Source organism: Lonchura striata, chromosome 22 (genome assembly GCF_046129695.1).
Source record: "Lonchura striata isolate bLonStr1 chromosome 22, bLonStr1.mat, whole genome shotgun sequence".
NCBI lineage: Eukaryota > Metazoa > Chordata > Aves > Passeriformes > Estrildidae > Lonchura > Lonchura striata.
Window position 1 is genome coordinate 7,594,911 of NC_134624.1, and position 21,355 is coordinate 7,616,265.

The 21,355-nt window shown below is 47.1% G+C and overlaps 1 protein-coding gene across 1 annotated transcript; it reads left to right on the forward strand.

Annotated features, from left to right (window-relative positions):
- The first annotated feature begins 3,972 nt into the window (after nucleotides 1–3,972).
- GFI1B (growth factor independent 1B transcriptional repressor) lies at nucleotides 3,973–13,781 on the forward strand. Its single transcript, XM_077787946.1, has 7 exons — nucleotides 3,973–4,097; nucleotides 8,940–9,068; nucleotides 10,444–10,590; nucleotides 11,125–11,387; nucleotides 11,655–11,792; nucleotides 12,892–13,057; nucleotides 13,459–13,781. The coding sequence occupies exons 2-7, from the start codon at nucleotides 8,954–8,956 to the stop codon at nucleotides 13,635–13,637; spliced, it is 1,008 nt and encodes a 335-aa protein (XP_077644072.1). The 5' UTR covers nucleotides 3,973–4,097; nucleotides 8,940–8,953; the 3' UTR covers nucleotides 13,638–13,781.
- Nucleotides 13,782–21,355: the final 7,574 nt, after the last annotated feature.

A 21,355-nucleotide genomic window follows, 5' to 3' on the forward strand; every position in this document is an offset into this window, starting at 1 on the left:
GGGCGGGGCCGCGCGCGGGCGGTAAACAAGGGCCGGCCCTGAGGGGACGCGGCGGGCGCGGACCCCGGCCGGGAGCGGGCTCGGGTGTTCTCGGTCCTTCTGTTTCCACTCGCTTCTCGTGTGGAGAATGTGCTGTAAAGGGAGTAAAAAACAAAACAAAACCAAAACCCCAAAAAAACAAAGCGTCTCGGACGTGCCGCTGTGTGCGGAGCGGTGCCGGCGGGACACGGCTCTGGTGGGAGCCCGCACAGCAACACCACGGCTCGCGCCCCAAATCTCATTGATTTTAATCGATTAACGTGCAAAGCTCGTTTCCTTCTGTTTTTTGGATCCCTCAGGATTTAGTCATCCGAAGTCCTGCATAAGGATTCTTTGTTTTTGTTTTCTGTTTCCCCCCCCCCCCCCCCCCAACCCCAGAAAGCAGCGACTATACCACACTAGCACCCCATCCTTGCAGATAAAGGTTAATCTTTGCCTGTGGAAAATGCAGGGTAGGGGAGAAGAAAGGAAATCACCACGGGGATGGATCTCCGGCCTTCTGTTTGCAACAGGTTTAAAACTCAACATTGGAGTCCCCAGGCTGGTGGGATCTCCGTGGTTTTCCTTCTCCAAGGAGGAGCAGCCCTGCCAGGGACACACCGAGGATGCTTCGACTGACTCTGGAGCCTCCATGAATTGTCTCCAGAGCCCAGCAGGAACCACAGGCATTCAATTTTCAAGGAGAAAAAAAAAAAAAAAAACCAAGAGATTAGAGCCCCATCTGAGAGGGATCGGTTGATTTTTAATTTTTGTAGCAGTTTTTGTGTTTACCAGCTCTGATCCCTGCAGGACTGAGATAGTTCCTCCCTGCTGCACCTGCAGTGGGTCATCCTGCTTCGTGATGAGATAAGAGTTGCTTGGAGCCAGCATATTTTTAATCTAGTCCTGCCTTGTGCCTGGCAATTAATATTTATTATGGTCTGGACAGAGTGATGGTAATTTTTTTTTCTTGATGTGCAGAAGACATGTTTGTTTAATCTGCCACAGAAAAGAGTGGAAATTAAGATGAGCTTCAGAAAAGAGCTGGAAGCAATTAGTCGTGTTATTTTACTGGGACTTAATTGCTGTAACAGTCAAATTGTCAAAGAAAACATGGATGCTATAGCAGGGGTTTGCTGCTGGATTTGAAAGGAGAAACAACTGCACTAAAAGGGACATGTTATGTTGTAATTAACCTGTTTATTATTACTGAGCTGTACATTTAAAAATCTATTTACTTAGGGTGCACTGGAGCATGTGACGTGTAGTGAGCACTCACAGCAGCACACAGAATTAAACTGTCCTTGTGTGCAAGCAGGGCTCTTTACATCCCCCGTGCCTGTGCGGGTCAGGGCCAGGACAAGCCTCTGGGAGCCCAGATAAGCTCTCTGTGGCTCTCCCTTCTCTGCTGAGCCTGAAAAAGACAGAACGGGGAAAATGATATCAACAGGAAGAGCATAAAATAAGAATGACCACACGGGGTCAGCTCAAAGGTTCTTGCAGCCCCAAATGCACTCTCCAGCTCTCTGGGTTTGTAATTCAGCTTGTGTAAGTCACCTTTTGGTGGTGCTTTCAGTGGAGAGATGAACAGAAGCCATAGTCAGAAATCTAGAGAAGAGTAGAGCACAAGCCAGGCGGACTGCACTCCCATCCTGCAGCTTTTTGCTCCACAGGAATCCCTGAAATCAAATGAAGGGAGAAGGAGTTATCACTCCTAGTGTCCCCATGTCCCTTCAGGCTTTGCAGGCTTGGTCCTGAATGAGGGGCGGGGGGGTTTACTGAACATAGACTCTTAGAGTGGCCTGGAGGAGACCTTAAAGCTTTTGACATTACTTTTCTAGTTTTGTTTTGGTTTTTTTGTTTATTTTTTTTTTTTTTTTAATGTGGTTGACTTACTTGGACTGTCTTGAGTTTAAGAGACACATTCTGCAGCCATATGCACTGTGTATCAATGGGAAGTCTGTGCTCAGGGGTGCTGGCAGAAGCCAGCTCCAATGTTTCATGAAACTACATCTCAGTCCTTTTCAGCAGCTTGTCATTTTCATGTTTTGTTTAATTCCTGTAACTGTCTTCATACCAAATCCTGAAGCTGCAATGTACATTTTGGGTTTCTGTTACAATGCTTGTTTTTGTAGTGGGAAATGTAATCTCTCAAATGCCTGTGTTTAAGAGGATGCAAATCAGCTTCCAAGCACAATGCCTTGGGAACGTTTCTTTCATGCAAAACTCAGCTAGATAAATATGGAGGGGAGGAGGGAGCAGGAAAAGGGATTGTTGGCTTCTATAAACAACAAGAATTAATTATGCTCAGTATTATGACAGATGGGTTAAGATCAAAATCTGAATCTTTCTCAATGGGGGTGAAATCCACGCTCCTATCTCCGAGTTGCATCAACCCCATTGCACAGCCCGGCCGGTGCCATGGGGCAATGGCACGGCTGGCAGCCGTGCCTGTGCTGGCACAGCCTTGGGGACAGCAGGGCCGTGGCTGGCTGCAGAGTCCCTCTGCTCTCAGCCCGCAGTGTCCCTGCATCTGCTCCGTCAGCGAAGCCCCAGCCTCCCGCTGAGCCCGGGCCAGAACAAAGGTTGTTCCTTCCTGGTGTTCCCCACCCTGAGCTGCAGCAGGAAAAGGGACCCAGCAGAGCCACGCAGCTGTAGGAAGCAGTGAAATGAGTTTGGGAGCTCACAGGGAGCAGGAAACTCCATCTCCAGAGGAGTTTTCCTGCTGCTGGCAGTCCAGTACTCAGCACACAAGGGTGGCTGTACACTTCTTTTCCTCTGCAATGATGAATTCCTTGGAAGGCATCTCTGCACTCTCAGTTCCACCGTGCACAGAGAGCTGTGAGCACAGGAGGGGACATCCGAGGGCACACACAGCTCATGCCACTGTGCACCTGCACAGCCAGGAGGGTTGGGATAACTAGAGAACAGGTGGAATCAAGGAATTACTACTCTTCTCTCTCTCACAAGTACTTGGGGATTTCAGCTCTCCTTGTTTGTCTCCAAATACGAGTGATGCCCAAGGATTCTAAAAGAAAAAACTCTTCTCCAGCTCCTGTTCCACCTGTGCTAGAGAACAACCTGGAGACAGTCACTCTGCCCCTGCTCCATCCTCTCTCCTTCCACTGAGCCATTACTTTGACACTCAATTATTTCACATTTGCAAACCCATTCTCAAACCTTTATTGAAAGCAAGCGATAGAAGTGCAAATTCTTATTATTGCTCTCGAAGAGCTTTTTGCAAAGCTGTTGTTAATGAGCTTGCTTAATGAGCTTTCTTAAATCTATATTTATACCCTGTATACAGCTGTATATAGATAGAGCAATGCCTAAAATATGTGTGGATTGCACACACATATGCCTGGGAAAATGAAGGGTGATTAACACGCATCTTCTTGTTATACCATGCAAGTATTTATTCGTTTTTCCTTGGAAATTGGAGAGATAAAAGATCCATTCTGGAATAAAATAATTCTGTGCACATGTGCTCGATGGTTTTGTTTATGAGCCCCAAGTATGTGAGTGTGTGTGTGTGTGAGACAGATGGTGTGTCTGTTTGTGAGAGATATGATGCGGGGATGAATGTCTGTAAAAATACAGGTTTCTTAAGGGCTTTTTAAATTTTTTTTTTTTTTTTTTAAGGAAAAGACAAAATAACAAATGCCTGCTCAGTACATTATTTCCTGTGTCATGCTTTTTGTCAATATGACAGAGGAGTATTCCTGCAGAAGGCAAAGCTGCCCCCAAAAGTGAAGGGTGCTGCCCCCAGGGCTTCGAGCTGGGCATCGTGAATTCTCTTCAAGTTGTCAAAGTCCTGGGAAGTTTTGATAAGCAAATACTTTCTGGGCTCTGCCTCTTATTGGCTGTTTCTTCACCGCCAGATTTTGACACAAATAATCTGATTGAAAAATCAGGGAGGGGAACAGGGGAAAAAAAAAACAGAGAGAAAAAAGGAGAAGTATCTATTTCAACTGACTGCAACCAAGTGAAAAAGTGGAAGAGGAGTCCTGAGAGGACGACGTCTCGCTTGTCTGGGGAGATTTCAAGGCAAATCCAGTAAAGCAAAGTCCCTCAAACAGGTGATTGATTTATTCTTTTAAACACTTTTAATTGCATTGGTTTTCTCATTTTTCTGATGTTTTTCTAAGCTTTTTTTCTCCTTCTTCTTCTTCTTCTTCTTCGCTTGTGTCTGCAAATATCTAATATATTCCATTGCCTAAGCCACTTGTCCTGAGGGCTCCTTTATGGTAATAGTTCACCTGACTCATTTGAATTGAACCTTTTGAAATTATATACCCTGTACTTCACTTTTACATGTGAAAATGGCAATAGAGCAAAATACAGGAGATGTGACAACGGTCTCAGGTACCTGCGTCCCAGCCAGCTCCATCAGCAGGAGCTGTGGAGTTTTTTACTTTGTCATTTAGGAGAGGACAAACTGTGTTTTTTCTTTTATTTGCTCTTTTATTGGGCCAGACCTTTACATTCAGAGAGCAGCACACCTCTGTTGCCATCACCTGTGCCAGTTTTTGTAGATGACAATTCCTCTCCCATTCAGGATTCTTTGCTTTTAATCCACCTTTTATTATTTTCCCACCATTTTAAAATATAGGCTGATTAATCTAACAATTTTTTAGCATATGGAATTAGCTATTTATAGGCACTTCTCATATCACAAGATTGATGCAATACTTTAATGATTTGCAAGTTCACATTGAAATTGCATCTGTACATTAAGGAGATCTGGAATTTGGGAGATTGCACTGAATAATTCCATCCATGGAACCCTAAGGCAAAGTTTCCTAAAGCCAGTGGCGTTCCCAACATCACAGGGAGCTATGTGAGCTTCCTAGAGAGCAAGTGCTGCAATTAACAGTCTAAATATTTTTTTTTTCTGGGTGTTGCAGTTATACCAGCATTTCTGTTCAACTTCTTTGACAAAATTTCCACCATAATTTGCTGCCCCTGGCATAGTGTACATTTATCCAGTCTTGCCACAAGAATTAAAAGTGTCCTGTTGATTTTTCCAATAAAAAAGTGGTATTTAAATTACTTGCCCCAAGTACATTCAATTTTGTAAGGGTGGACTAGTGAAGAAATTATAAATTTTGTTGTGAAGAGCTGAAAATCTTTCACATTTGACTTTATATTTAAAGAGTCAATAGTGCATAAAACTTCATATTTTATTTTATTTTATTTGGGCTCTTAAACCACAGACACATCATGTTCTACTTTGCACCTTTTTTTCTTCAAAAATGTAGTCTTTTGAAAGAGAAACTATTCTGCATTTTGGAAGCTTCACTTTTTACAGAAGAAATAGAAAAAGAAGAAAAAAAAAAGCAGGAAAAGAGCAATAATAAGATAGAAATATAAATCATATAAATTAAGCAATGGAAAGGAAACAGCCCTTTTTAGCCTAAAACTTTGTATGCTCATCAGCTTATCTGAAGATGTGGTGTAATGTACTGCTAGTGAGTACTAGCTTTGCAATGCCAGTTAAAATTTAATGTTTCACTGAGTGTAGCAAGAAAAAACATTTATTCTCTGCAATTAACCTTGGAAATCTGAAAACAGAATTGCTTGAATATAGAGAAAAATGCAAGCCAGCTTTCAAATTGAGCTTTCACTGCAAATTGGGTTCAGTGTGGCACAATCCTGCAAACACTGTCCCCACCAAAAGCTTCATAACCTAATTCACTGCGAGTATGGATTTCCTCTAAATTCCATCCAGGACCTGTGGGTTTGGGTGCTGAGAGCTGTTGTGCAGTGAAGTGAGAGTGAGGGCTTCCTGAGGAACACAGGATCCAGTAAAATGAAGATCCTGGAGTCAGAAGCCACCAAGCCCATTTGCAATGTTTCAGTGTTTTACCTGGGATATTCTGCAAAATTATCCAAAAGCGTTGCTGAGGATGAAGGAACTTTGAGTTTGAAAATGCAAATGCTTTCAGATCTGACTGGGGAATTTATAACTGGTGAAAGAAACCCTTCTAAGGTGCTTCAGGTGAGGTACCCAAAATAGTGAAACTGCTTTTTTCCCCTTGGCTCCCGCTGTCTTTTCCTCAGGGCACATGAGAACATTATTATATAGCTGCATGAATGGCAGGTTAATAAGAATGCCAGTTCTAGCCACCTATTGGTTTTATGTCCTATATTGAATTAATAAAAATGCCAGAACACTTCCATTTTGGATGGGCACTCCTGCCCAAGCCATAAATTTCCCTTGTGCACTTACCAGCCCAGGTAGAAACAGCTGCCGCAGAAGCTGAAATGAAGAAAAAAAGAAAGTTTAATTTTCAGCAAAAGGTCGAAGCTAAATTCTGTCACAAGCTTCAATAACTCTAAAACCTAGCAGGGTGCAGGGTCCATTGTCCACAGCACTGCTTTTCCTGGGAAATACAGTGAGCCATTAGGAGCAGCTGATCTCTTGCTACAGATAATCTGGAGTTTCGAGGGAAAACAGTCCTTTTTCCTCCCACAATCTCTGCTTGTAGCTTTCCTCTAGCCTGGTTGTGTGAATCACAAAGCCAGTCCAGTGCAGTTGTTAATTAACTCTGCTTTGGGCTCCCAGTTCCTTTTTTTTTCTGTAAAATGGGGTGGGGGAAGGTGACTTCCTTTTGCAACGTTCAGTCCATTGAGGATGGTTGTGCTCAGTCGTGGCTGTTATCAGCACTCAGGATACTGGACCAAATTTGACTTTTATACAGGCTGGGGCAAACACATCCAGAAAGATTCTTTTTATTCATGGACATCTGCTTTCAGGCACCAGTGGAGAATAGGGGCTGTACTTGGTGCTGTCTGTACTTGGCATATGGGCACTGCCATAAAACTTTGCTGGATTGTTTCAACCACCCATCTCCAGTCCTCTGATTTACCTGGCTGAGCTGCCCAGCTGCTGCCACAGGATTCTCCAGCCTGAGGGCAGGGAGAGTGGCAATTCCAGCAGGCACAGCTGGATGCAGGCTCTCACCCCAGGGTTACCCACTGCCACGGCTCAGGGAAACGAGCTGGTTAATTCAGGCAGAGAAATCCCATGTGTGAAGTTTCCTGGTATGAATACCCCTCATTGTAGACACAGTGCTGCCCCACCACATGGGAAAACCCCTGTGACAGGAGTGGAAATTCCAGGTCTAAAGGGTTTGAGGCAGCACTTTTACTTGTGGCGGGTCTATAATGCAGGGTTGGGTCTGTGCACAGGTAGCTCAGCTGGGACTGACCAAGAGCTCAGCAGAGCTGCTGGAATGGGAGGGACACGAGCTGAGCAGAGCTGCTGAAGGGTTATACCCCACTGCAGAACAGCCCTGTGTTTGCTCTGAGCTGGAGCTATTTCTGTGCCTGCAGCTTTTCACTGGGCACAGACTCTTTACAGCTCTTTGAATAAACCTCATTAGAGAGTTCCAGGAGAGCAAAAAGCAGCCGTGTGTACTTCAGTGGCCCTTCTCTCAAGGGCCTCCTCAGTGCTGTTCTGTCCTTTTTCTAAAATTAAATTAAAAGTCTGCTCCTGGCCTCAGCTTTCTATTATTCATCTCAAGCTACACGTAAATTTCTTGGAAAAAGATGAAGAAAAACAGGTGAGTCATTTCAGAAGAAAAAATGGTTAGAGCCAACAAGAAATCATAGATGGAACAGTGGGAATCCTGGACCAGATTTTAAAAGCAGCATATCCAAAGGCAGCTGAGCTGGGGGCACGCTGGCAATCCCCCTGTCCCCAGCAGACCTGGCTGTGGGAATCCCACAGCTTTAGGCACCACTGTAAATGTGGCCCTCAGACCTTTGAACAAAACATCACTGGGCTCTGTAATTCTATTTAGCATGAAGGGGCAATAGAGACACTTCTGAAGCCTGGGGAACAGACCTTTCCATCCCTGCCTGTTTGGGATTCCAGGACTGCTCTGTCCTTGGACAGACATTTCATATAATTCCTGCATAACAGGCTCAAACTTTATGGATTTTGGGGGGGTTTCTTTAGTAAATGAGTAAGTTCCACTGAACCGCTCTCAGGAAGGAACAAAACTTAATAACAGTTTCCAGTCAACAAGAGTCAGGACTTAAATGCTGACTTTTCAAATGAAATACAGCAAGATTTGTTTTTAGTGCCCCTATCCCAAACAATTACAAGGGAAAATGCAAATACACATGCAAATAAGGCACCAGCTGATATTACTGCACACAACATTGTCCCTGTTGCCACCCTGCCTCCCTCAGAGCAGTTACCAGCCCCAGGGAGTGGGCACAGGGTGGGCTGGGTTCTGGGTAGCAAAGATAACACATGCATTGCAAGAGAATTTGGTATGATTAAATTTCAGCATTTTATGTTTGTCTCGAACCCGCCATTTCAACGGTCTGTAATATTTGAGTTGGGTCCAAAAGGTGACTTCTCACCCAGCCCTCCTGCTCTGCCTCTGCTTGCTTGTTTGTCAGCCAGAACTCCAACTAGTCAAGTAAGAGGGAAGCCCTCCACACATCATTCTGCAGGGATTTCCCTGTCTCTCTCCTATTATTGGTGTTGTTTCTATCATTATTGTTTATATAATAATTTCACAGTAGAGCCCAGGCCGTGGCTTGGGACAGGGCCCTTCCAGGTGCAGCACCAACAATCAGACTTTCTCCAGTAAGGATCTCTAACCTGTGGTTCCTTCTGTGTCCTGTCAGGGAGGAGATCAGAGATGCAGCCTGTCCTGTAGTCAGAGCAGGACTACAAGAGACAGGTCCTGGCTTCCAACGTGTCTGCCACAGACAGTTTTGGTCTGTAACACAGCTCTCAGGCTAAGCCTGGCCCTGTTTCTTTTTCTGTAATCTTTTGCCTCAGCCTGGGGTAGATTGTGAAGTGTGATTTTTACAGAGTGCCCTTAACCTGAAGCAAGTGGGAATTTGCTCCCCAAGCCACAGAGGTTTACCTGGCGTTTCTCTGTGCTTCATCCCAGAAGGTGAATGGAAGATGCCACGTTCTTTTTTGGTGAAGAGCAAAAAGGCTCACACCTATCACCAGCACCGCTGTGTGGAAGATGACCTGCCAGTACTCACATGGGCTCCAGTCACCTCTGCCTTCACTGGTGAGTCAATCCATCCCCTGGGCTTGTAGCAACACACCGAGGTAAATCAATAATTCAGTAGGCAGCTAAGGGAGCAGGATGAGTGAGCTAAAGAGCATCCAAGGGCTTCCACACAGGGATGTCAGTGTAAGGGCAAGCTGATCCCTTACAGTGTGTCCTTTCTCTGCACCAAATCCACTCTGATCCTCCCTTTGTTTCCTGCTGGGTTGCTGGGGGGATTTGAGCTATAAGATGCTGTGTGGAGTTGGTCATATTTGGGAAAAATGACCAACTTCAGGCCACTTATAGCTGGGAAAAGAGCTTGTACTGGATTGGCAGTGTTCTACAAACTCCCAGCTCTGCCACCTCCATCTCTGGTTTCCTGTGCTCACAGCCCTCATTCTCTCTCGACTGCATCTTCTCTCCCTTGGGGTGTTGCCATCTCTTCCTGGTGTTACCACCACCCAACACAGCTCTGCCCATCCCTGGCGTGCTCCCTCTGCTCCTGCTCCTGCTCTCCCACAGCCATCCAAGCAGTGGCAGGGCCAGGGTAATTATCTTCTCCCTTCAGGCACCATTCAAATTTTCTTTATTCAAATTTAGGATCAGTTTACCCTTTGTTCTAGCCCTGGCTATCAAATTAGAGTCCGGCCCTGAGATAAGTTTGATAAAAAAGAAAGGACGTAACATTTCAATTTCCATTCCTGCCATGATCCTTTGACCATTTGTTGTGTCTCTGGGGCAGTGGCAAGCTTTGACAAGAGATAAATACTGTCCTTCAGCAGATCTATCCCATCTCCAGCAGAAAGGATACACATGTTAATTCTGTGATTTTATATTTTTACTACAAAGTTTAATGAGGGTTGGTTGGTGTCTTTAAGGTCTGGGACAAGCACGGAGAAATAAATAGGAGTGTGGGCAGGAGGAGACAAGCTCAGTGCATAAGGACTTGCCTCCCCTGTCTGCTTCCCTTCTTGGCTGTCCATAAATCCATGTTAACAATACCCAACTCTCTCAGGAGAGGGGTGGGGAGGTTAATAAGTTAGTGATTGTTAGTTACCCACACAAATGGAAATGGTTTGAAATAGGGAAATTATTCTTACAGACGTAATTCTAGGGTTGATTTTCTCTAACTGTATCAGGTATCAAGGATCCTATCCTCTCATCCTGCCCCCTCTGCCTTGCCTATCTCATCCTGCTTGGAATTTCCCTTCCTCAGCAATGGGCAGACCTTGAATGCTGATTGCATCACTCTGCACTTCCTCAGGGAATGGAGCATGGGCTGCTGTGTCCAGGCAGGAGTTCACACAAGAGTGCAAAACTCACCTAAACAGACTCTTCTTGTAGCAGCAAGAGTGACATAACTGTGACCTAAGTGTGACACTGCTCTTTACAGCCACAGGAGACAGGAGACCAGAGGACATCACTAAACAGGACCTGGGATGTGTGGTTCCAAAACAAGAAAAGGACCCCCCTGAACTGAAAGAAGACAGTGTCCCTGTCCAGTACCTGAGCAGGATGCTGCCAGGCCCTTCAGCTCAAGGTTGGCTACCCAAAACCCCAATTGCAAGAGAGGTTAGGACTGAGCTGGTTTATGGATCCCTTAAAACTGGGTCCATATTTTCAGTAAATGAGAGCTCTTATTTTGACATCAATGGTCAAACTTGCCACAGGCAGAGCTCATCAGGAGCATTCTGTATTTCCCTTTTACAGTTCTGGTCTGCACCAGAAAGAATGAAGGATTGTGCTGTGATTCCCAGTGGATGAACCTCCCCACATTAATGCAGCTCTGTGCTATGTGGGTCAAGGCAGGTGCCCACAGGCTACTTGTTCAAACACCTCATCAAGGAGGGCTAGCAGGGGGGCTCAGTATTCCCTTAGCTATAAAATTTCCACAGCATTTTTTGCCATAAAATTTCCTCAGATTGAAATCAAAGTCACGATGGGGAATCAGGATTTGAATCAAGAAGTTGCCAACTGCAATTCCTGAGGTCAGAGAGGAAGGGGAACTTTTTAACAGGTGCCCAACTTCAGGCAATGTGTGACACTCACCTCTCCCTCTCCTTTGCAAACTCAGAGATGGCCATGCCAGGGCTGCAGATCAAGGACTGCACTAACACAGCGAGCACCCCAACCTTCTACAAAGCTGGCTATTCCTGGGATGCTTTCCACATGCCATACAGCTACCAGCAGATGTCTTCCAGCATGCAGTCAGCCCTGCTGGAGCACCCCGTGAGCCTTTATGGGAGTCACCTCCTGCCCAGCCCCGAGCCCCCCCTGGATTACAGCCTGCATTATTCCTCAGACATGGACACCTTCCACTGCGTGAAGTGCAACAAGGTGTGTGTTGGACCAGAACCTCTGGGGTGGGGAGGGCCTGCAGGGGTTTTCATGGCACACATGAAGCATGAAACCCATTCTTCAGTCGGGCACACCGAAGTGTGTGGCTCAGAGCGGGGCCTGCAGTCAGGAGAGCAAGGCAGTGGGAATGCTGCAGTTCACATGAGCTCTCACAGAGGGGAGAATTAAATACAGAGAAGGGATTGAAAACAGAGATGGAGATGCAGCCACCTCGTGTCAGAAAATCACTGGGATTTTGTTTTGCAGGTGTTCTCCACTCCCCACGGACTGGAGGTCCATGTCCGAAGGTCTCACAGTGGGACCCGTCCCTTTGCTTGTGAAGTGTGTGGCAAAACCTTTGGGCACGCTGTGAGCCTGGAGCAGCACACCAACATCCACTCCCAGGTGGGTGACATGGTTCCAGAGAACCAGCTCTGGACCTCAGCTCTTGCTTAACCCATTACAGAGGAAGTGGCACTTCCTAGGTTACAAACGTGATGCCTTTCCTGTGGCATGCAGTTGTCTATTTCTTCTCTCTTGGGGTTCCTGTGGGTCAGGGTGACCCCAAGAGAGATCCAAAAAGAGTCTTTGCTTCCCTAGCCTGAACACAGCTGAAGAAAGAGTCTTGGAATGCTTTTAGCTGCTTTTTCAAGGTTGTTTATTTCTGCTTATCTTTATATTCTCTCTCTGAACTGCCATGGTCTGCCTAATACAGAAGCCATGGCAGTCTGTCCTTGAGTCCTGGGCAGCTCCCCCATTATATACTCAAAATTACGTTTACCATGTTTACAGTTCCCGTACCAATACCTAAAATCTATGTTGGACAGTGTGTCCCTATCTTAAACCAATAGAAAAATGTCACTATCACAGCAAGACATGGAGGACAAGAAGAACAAGAAGAAGGTTAGGACATGCCCAAATCCCTCCATCTTGTCCCCTGAACACCTTATTTTAAAAAACACAAAATTCTATTTTTCTACCCTGTGTTAGTTCAAATATCCAACTACTAAAACCCTTGTGACTAGTAATTCCTCATCCAGAGTTGAGAGTTTTCCACAGGCTAAAATTGAAGCCACAGATGTTTTTTTGACTCTTGCCAGGGTCTCTGAGCCCCCTGCCAGGGTCTCAAGACAGCCAGGGCAACCAGAGGGATGTGCTGGACTCTGACATGCAGTGACAAGGACAGGAGCTCTGAAAACCACAGCTCATAGCTCTTGGTCTCACAAATCTCAGTCTGCCCTTCAGAATTCCTTGGAAGGGAAGGGAGGATCATTGCTACTTGCTCTTCTGTGCCTCACCTCCTGCTAAAGGGTGCAGGAGTTGGGATCACAAGATGTGATCCATTTCCATAATTAACCCTCCCTGCGTTCCCTTTGTGCTGCACCCAACTTTGTCAGTCCACGAGCCAAGGAGATTTGCTTATCAAATCTACAACTCTCATCACTCTTAGCTCTGTCACATGTCTTGCAGCCTCAGACATCCCATGATTTTCCTTCCCCAACAGGAAAGAAGCTTTGAGTGCAAGATGTGTGGGAAGACATTCAAACGTTCCTCCACCCTCTCCACTCACCTGCTGATCCACTCGGACACGCGGCCCTACCCCTGCCAGTACTGCGGGAAGCGCTTCCACCAGAAGTCAGACATGAAGAAGCACACGTACATCCACACAGGTGAGAAACAAAATATTCCACGAGGAAACCAAAATTAGAGCCCATCATGCTGATGTAAAGAGGTTTTAGACTGGGGATAAGGGTCCAGAGGCACTGCAAAGTCATTATTCCATGGGGGGTGAGGCAGCAGGAGGCTGAAGCACATCTGCCTGACAAGGAGGTGGTTATTGGCCAGCCTCTGGTGCATGTTGGAGTTCTACCCAGCCCTGGATGCTGGGAATGAAGTCACTCAGCTGGAGAGGACTGTCCCTGGTTCTTCCCACCCTCTGGTGCTGGATCTCAATCCAGACACATCACCAGAAGAACTGGGCTGGCAGCACCTGATGCCCAAATTTCTCTCTCTCTTTGTTCACCTGTTAAAGTGTTTGTTTGGTTTTTTTACCATTTTCTGTGCCCTGCAGGGGAGAAACCCCACAAATGCCAGGTGTGTGGCAAAGCCTTCAGCCAGAGCTCCAACCTGATCACCCACAGCCGCAAACACACGGGCTTCAAACCCTTCAGCTGCGAGCTCTGTGCCAAGGGCTTCCAGCGCAAGGTGGATCTGCGCCGGCACCGAGAGACCCAGCACAGCCTCAAGTGAGGGGTCTTTGCTGGAGCTCCCACTTCATGCTCCAGGGAACAAGACTGTCCACAGCACCTCCATCCAGCTCAAAAAGCTCCCACGGTGTCCCGTGTTCCCCTGGGGACTGGCCAAGTCGTGTGCTGGCTTTGGTGTTTGGCACCACAGGGCCTTGCACATCTCAAAGAAACCTGTGGGAGCTTTCACTTTTTGATTGCGACAGGTATCAGCCCTGATCTGACATCACCTGCTCAAGTGTAAATCCAGAGGAATTCCTCCAAGGTCACTGCTACTCTGGCTTTACACCAGGAGCAGAATCCAGTTCATCAGTCTGCCCAGTGGGGAGGAGGGGACTCCTGGGCTGGTGGCAGCAACAATCTATACAAAGCTGGTGCTGTAACCATGTTCTGCTCCGATGGTTGGGAAGATAAGCCCAGGGCATGCAAATAGATTGCATTAAGTCAGCTGTGTTCAACCTGGACTGGTCTTCTGCAGAGACTTACCCAGGCCATAAATTCTGCCAACAGACACCTTAAAGTAATTTCTTTCAGCAGAGCATTTACTGTGATCAAATGACAAGTTAACTGTGCTGTATTTTTAGCTTGGAGTGGGAGGAAAACACTGAAGAAACAGTTCCTATCCCTAGCAGATAACAGGGGTCTCTAAATACATTCCTCAGACACACCACACTGCAGAGATCCCAAGCAGGCTCCAGGAAGAGCCAGACCACAGCACCAGGCACGAGCTAATAATCATCCCCTTGTCTTGGTACCATGGGAGAGTGGCTGCCCTTGGAATCAGGGCTGGAATGTCCCACAATATTTCCCTGCATGCTGGACATGCCAGCTTAGAGCTGTCCTGAGCAATCCTGGGTCACTGCATGGGCAGGAGTGACCCTGGAGATCGATGTCAAGGGCCAGATTTCTGTTTGCCAGGAACTCTCCTCAAGGAGGAAGTGGCTGATCCTGGAGATGTTGGCAGAGCATGCAAGTACCTCACAAGTATTATACAAAGAGAGCAGTGGTATTTCCTCCTTTTGCCAGGTCTAGGGGTTGAAGCAAAGCACTGGAGCAAGTAAAGAACCAGTTCCCCTCCAAGTTCTGCCAAATTCTCTCTCTATAACCTTTGGCAAGTCACTGCACTTGGCTTTTGTTTTTCCACCCCTCCTGGTGGCGTGGGGCCATTCACTCAGGTTTGTGGAGTCCCCTGAGTTCTTAACAGGAAGGACAAAGTATTATTATAACATTATTGTAACACAGACAAGTGTTTTCAGTTAATTGGGGCATTGTAGCAGCACATGGCTCACTCCATAACTGCATCCCTGAACACACGGCCTTGGACAATGACACCACTGGGAATTCCCTGGGAACAGGCTGTGGCCATTCACTCCAGAGGTTTATGAAGGAGTGCCCATCATGGGCAAAGACAAAATGATCCAAGTGGAAAATTCATGTATTGCCAGGAGAGAACTGCCCTCAGTCCCACTGCTGTAAATCCCAAGTTATTCTCCTAAAACCTAAAATGTTCTTGCCCTTTTAATGCTGTGCCTAAGCTGTAAGTCATTAATATGTACCTGGAAGCTCAAACCCAGAGTCTGTATTCCTGGCTTTACTTGTACACTGTAAATATGTATTTATACTTATTCTAATGTATATTTTTATTGCACTATACCAGACAGTGACATGTACAGGCTTGCTGGGATTTATCTGATAAATCTGTTCCTTCTTAGTAACTGGGCTAACACAGTGTATTTAATGTTCAAAATACTCATTTAAAGAATGGCTCACACCTGACTCTGGGGACACAGGTAGTGGGGATGGGGTGCAAAAGGAGAAGGGAGAGAGTCTAGGCCTGCTCTTTATGGTTTGAGTGGGAATAAAGATGGAAGTTCACGTGCAGGAAAGGGCTCCCATTAGAGAGACTTCCATGCTGGAGACAGATTGGTGCAGAGCCCCACAGAGCCAGGGCCAGCTCTGCAGAGCAGGAGGGCCACACCAGGTGCATGGAATGTGAGTCCAACAGAGCCAAAGCCCCCCAAAAATCCCTGCTGTCCTTCCCTGAGCCATTCTGGGGAAGGTGCATAACCTGTGATGGAACTGGACTCCAGCCCCACGCACACACCTGTGAGTGCCCACACATGCACAAGCATTGCTCAAAGTAAAGTAATTTCAGCTTATTAAAATTACTGCCCAAAATGCAAACTGTGTTTGTTATTCCCCTTGTCCTCCACTAATCTGCAAACAGAGATATTCAAAGAGGCTGTCAGCATCTGGGCTGCTCAGGAGCAAAACTCTCCAGCCCCAAACCACACAGGCACACCAGCACAGACTTCCCTGGGGACAGCAGGGGTGTCTGACTCACGGAAAGCTTCTAAATTTTGGCCATTTGGAGTCAAGCGCTGGCACACATCAATTGGCAAGAGTGCCTGTGACCAGTCATGAAACCAAACCAGACAGCTGGTTCTTCTGAACCTCATGAAGAAGAGCTGCTGTATCCATTAGATTTTCATTCCTGCCCTTGATTTCCAAAGTACAGAGGAGCTATAACCTTCAGTGGACAGCTGGGATCTTCTCCCCTGTGTGTTCCTACACCTTCTCCCTCCAAACACAGCACACATCACCCCAATCCTGCCTGCTATTTTCCCAGGACTCCAGGGTGGGTTGCTGAGCCCAGACATTCCTGAAGAGCAGCTACACTGGAGGGGGCAGTGCCAGGAGAGAACTGGTGTTGTTAACACGTAGCCTGGTGCTTGTGAGGAGCCTGGGGAGCACATCCCAGGAGATCCAGGGATGACTTTGGCTGGATGGGCAGCGAGGGGAGGAGCACATTGGGATGGCTGCAGGCAGTGTGCTGCTGCAGAGCTCTGGAGAACACAGCTGTGGCCAGAGCAGTGCAGGGGATGCAGGCTGACCCATTCCCACAGGCAGCCTGTCAGAGACACAGCCTGTGCAGGCACAGGCTGCAAACACTGGCAAAGGCACGAGCAAACCACAGACAGGAGGTGACAAAAGGGAGGAGAGGACAGGGAATTAACTTGCAGTATTTTCCACTAAGACACTATTGTTGTTTTCCTCTCCAGTAATGAGTTGCCACTTTAAGATCACCTAATGTCCAAGCCCTGGCATTGCTTGAGGCCTATGGATGCCAGCAGCCTGAAGGAAAAACAAGGCAGAGCCCCACTGCCCCTTCTTCCCTCCCAGCACAGCACAGCCGTGGGCAGAGCTGCTGCAAAGAGCAGGCAAGGGGCTGCCCTGGTCCTTGGAGCTGCTGAATCTGCACCACGGGCACCCAGGGATGCTCAGCACCCATCAGGACCAGGCCATGGCTGTCACCAACCCCAAACACACCTGGCCTTGCTCTCCAAGCATGCAAATCCTCCTCAGTTCTGATCATTCTGGTACAACCCCTTTCTCACCACCTCCCCTTGCATCACAAACATTCTGGTCAGTCAGTCAAGGAAACAGATAGCAAAAAGCAAAATCTCAACTAATCTCTGTGGCTGAAGAAAGAGCTGATTGTTTTTTGCCTCCCTTTGAGCAGGCTCTGTATCCTGTACTTCCCCAGTCCCCTTCACACCTTCTTCCCTTTATTGCTGGGGGAAAAATAATCCTGGTCTCTGGGCTGTTTTGTTTAGCAAATGAGGGGCATGCAAAGCACTAACCCCGGGCATCTGTCAGGAGGAGAGAGGTGCCTCTGTATCTTCCAGACAGCCTTGAGGTACTGAACTGAGAGCAGCAGCCCAGAAGAGCTATGGTTAAGGGTGGATTTCAGTTTGGACACGGGATGAATCTGTCCTCCTAATGAGGACGGAGCCACAGGACACCTGCAGGAAAGCAGAGGGGTGTTCCCAGCTAGCACAGCATTGGGCTGGACTTATCCCAGGTTGTAATAACCTCACCGAGTGCAATCCTGGAGAAGGCAAGACCCTGAAGCTTTCTTGTGTTGGCAATTATTAAGGAAGCCCTAAACAGAACTGAGAGGAAGGACAGCGAAGAATTAGGCTCCAGTTGGGTGCAGGTTCTACTGGTTAAAGTTATTTGCTGCATCTACTTCCTTCCCACCTTAGACATCACAAGAAAGGGTTTTCAGTGAAAAAAAGATAAAAGCAAAGTCTCTTATCCTCACAGCAGGTTGCTCCCCAGTCTCAGGTGATGGAGACACAGCAGCAGTTTAAATCCAGCTCACCAGCACAGCACAAAAAAGGAAATTTGAAGGTGTGGGGCAATCTCCCAGAAATAGCTGCATACACATTTCTTTGCACAGGTAAAACATTCCTGCCTGCCATTAAGGGTCTAACATGGGACTGGATATGGAGCTCATCTTGCAGTGCTGCTACAGAATAACAAAAAAAAGGTACATCACAAACCATTTTTTAAACACTTTGTCTGATCACAAAGCAGAGATTTCCCCCCCACTTTTCACCTGGAAGAGCACATCCACTCAGAGGATGCAACCCAGAACAGCCACACAAAAATTATTCTGGGATAGTGAATCTCTGTGCTGGATGAGAAATAAGAGAACACAGATCCCTGCAGAATTCCTGGCCCACCATCTTAAAACTAGCAGTCGCCATGGACACACACTGTCTGCAACTTTAAACTGAGACTTAAGATCTGCCACACATTTCCTGCATGACCTTGGGCAAGACTTGAGTGCTGGATTTCTGAAGTTGTTCAGCGCACTGTGAAGCTCTCAGAAGATCTTCACCCCATCTGTGAGAGGAGGATAATCATTCCCCCTCTCCCCTTCATTTCACTTGTTTATTTCAACGGTAAGATAGTCAGGAATGAGACTGCTCCTCCTTATCTCCCACATCCAGCACCTCACACAATGGAGCCTTGATCTGGGCTGGAACGCCCAACTGTGACCAATAACCGGTGATAGGAACTGAACCCAGCAGAGCACCCCGGCTCCAGAGCTGGCTCAGCAATCCAGCAGCAGGCACAGAGACCCTGCATTAAACCATTAAACTCAAAACCAGCAGAGGGACAGGGCAAGCAGCAACACAGGGAGGATAAACCAGACAAGAGCATTTTGACTTGTGAATGATATTGCAGGGAGAGAGACAGAGCTGTAAACATCCCACTCAATGCCCTCACTCTGAATGTGCTGCTTCAATCTGAGCACTTCTCAATCTGCTCCTTGGGCTGATTTTGACCTGTGGGCCCACTGTGTTCACTGTACCAGCCAGCAAGGCAGGCAGAGAGCAGAGAGTCCTCAGGAATGGGGAAATCTGGGGCTGGGGAGGAGCTGAGCGTGCACTGAGCTCAGCTTTGGTCTGATAAGTTTATCAAGCACTGCCGGCTGCTAACTGCCAGCCGGGGAAGGGAGCCTGTTAGGGAGGAGGAACAGCTCCCAGGGCAAGATAGGACAGCCCAGGCCTTATCTGAGTGCCTGAGCAAAAGAGGGAACTGGAGAGTGAGCACTTTCCAACCACTTCATCTGAACAAGAGACAGATTGGCAGGAAAGGCCTGTCAGCCCTTTGCCTCTGCCACCCAGGCACCCCCCATCCATGCAAAAAACCCGGGTAAGTGCAGCCTGGGAGCTGCAAAGGTGAATATTTGGACCTGAGGGAATGCACAGGAAGGTTTTCTTAGAGCATTGCTGAGTGTGAGAGTCAGATTTACAACAAACAATTCCGATGCTTACTGAGCAAACTGCTCCCACTCAGTGCTCAGAGCAGCTTCTCCCCGTGCTGCCTTCCCTGAGGTTTGGGTGGGGGATCCACCACCTCACAGTTGCACCAGTAACTAAGGTTAGGTATACAGATAATTGCTCTGCCTCTGAAAAATACTAAAAACCCCTGAGTGAATAGAAGGCAGAAAATCCTGACTGTTCCCATTTGAGCTGCAAAAGCGTGAGCCAGCAGATACTCCTTCACAGCTTCCCCTAGAGCAGCAATAACCAAATCAACACAGCTAAAGATCATACCAGGGACACCCTCCTGTGTTTGGATGAGCTCCCCTGGACCTGTGCAAGCTCCCTGTGCAAACACCTCAGCCATGACAGGGAAGGGAATGAGAGATCCCTGCAGGGCACATCCTCTGCTTGGTTTCCCTGATGAACCTGGGTCATGCAGGATGAGCCAGTGTCACACCTGCAGCTTTAACACGTTTCTTTAGCCTGCCAGACCATTCTGTTATCAGATCACTGCTCATCCAGACCATATGGACAGCCCTCATCCTGCATCCCACCACCTTTGGTTCAGGCTGGTGTTTTGGGTCCTACCTGTATCTGGGGATCAAGCCCTGCCCCTGTGCTGGCAGGATGTGCTCATCCTTGGCTGCAGTGCTGTCCCCTGCTCTCCGTGGGATATGAGGCAGGAAACCTTCAGCAGTACATCAGGAGATCTCTGCTGTCACCTGGTGACTCAATGGTTCTCTTCCTTGATAAGAAACATACCTAGGAAACAATTTTCTCTCTTAAAGCACATATCTAAACCAGGGCTGAAGTCCTGCCTTGTATGCACCTACTTCTCTCCCTGAAGAGAGGCAGCCCAGTATCTGTAAGCATCTAAAGTTACACCAGCTGAGTCACAGCCCTGTGGTTTCTGCACCACTCTCAGGCTGAGTTTCTCACAGCTGATTCTGCTCCAGACCATAATCTGCAGTTCTCCAGGTCATGAACAACCTCAAAGACATATAATTCCTCTGTACATCAAGGGCTACCCAGCAAGCTCCAACAGCCACATTCAGCACTAACCAACACAATTCTGAAGTTGAAGGCTTCTTCATGAGGAGCAAGGGGTTTAAAAACCCATTTCCATTGATTCTGCCTTCCTCTTGAATAATTTTAAAGCCAGAGGACTTTATCTTGCATCCCAGGCTCATCTATATTAGGAGTTTTGGTGGGATTTTTAGCAGTGGTCAAGTTCACTGTTTTTTTTCTCTTTATAAAATAGAAGTTATCTTTTGTCTCAGTTGAGGAAGGGGAAGTTGGAGATGACAGAGCATTCCTGTTCCTGAAAGGGCCCCATCCCGAGAGCATGGACATGGTGAAGCAGTGTGTCAGTCAGACATCCCTGCCTCAGCTCCTTATTTAGATCCAGCCTGTAGCAGCTTCAAGATCTGCAGATAAGAGCAAGGTAGAATTCCTGCACACACACAGGAATACACTGGAGTGGCATAATGAAAAACCCCACAAAGCACCAAAGCAAGGTCTCTGCATTGGGATCTGCCAACCTGCATTTTTCACCTTAAAATATTTGCCCAAATTTGAGTAGGACAAGAAATGGAACTCTGGTGAGATGGACTTTCAGTCTTGTTTGTTAACTTTATCTTATCTCCTTGAAGTATTAAAACTAAGTAGAACATCCCAAGTTAAAAACCTTTTCCTAAGAAAAGTATTATGTACTATTGGTAAGACTTTATTTCTGAATGATACTTATGAGATCTGCACAAAACTCATTTTCTAGCAGAGCTGACAGGGCAGAAGACCTTGGGTTTCAGACTGTGTGCATGAGACAGCTGAGGTTTCTCATGTTACCTGGAACTCAAGGAAACATCTGGAAAGTCAGAGAGCCATGTCCCTGTGCCTGCTGCACAGTGCCACAACCTTGGTGGTGGAGAACTCAGCAGGACTGACAACACTTTGCATTTGAATAGCTCATAGTGCCTAAGTATTTCAAAAGAGCACAACATCCATCACGCAGCAGGATTTAGCCCCCAGCCTTCAAGTTTTCTCACAGCATTATTAATTTTGCAGAAGATACAACACAAGCTTTGTGGTCACCAGGAAC

Excerpts from the sequence above, each read along its gene's own strand:
- GFI1B (XM_077787946.1), top strand. The coding sequence starts at position 8,954 with ATGCCACGTTCTTTTTTGGTGAAGAGCAAAAAGGCTCACACCTATCAC. Across the intron at positions 9,069-10,443 it reads AGTCACCTCTGCCTTCACTG|CCACAGGAGACAGGAGACCA; the intron begins GTGAGTCAATCC and ends TGCTCTTTACAG. Across the intron at positions 11,793-12,891 it reads ACACCAACATCCACTCCCAG|GAAAGAAGCTTTGAGTGCAA; the intron begins GTGGGTGACATG and ends CTTCCCCAACAG.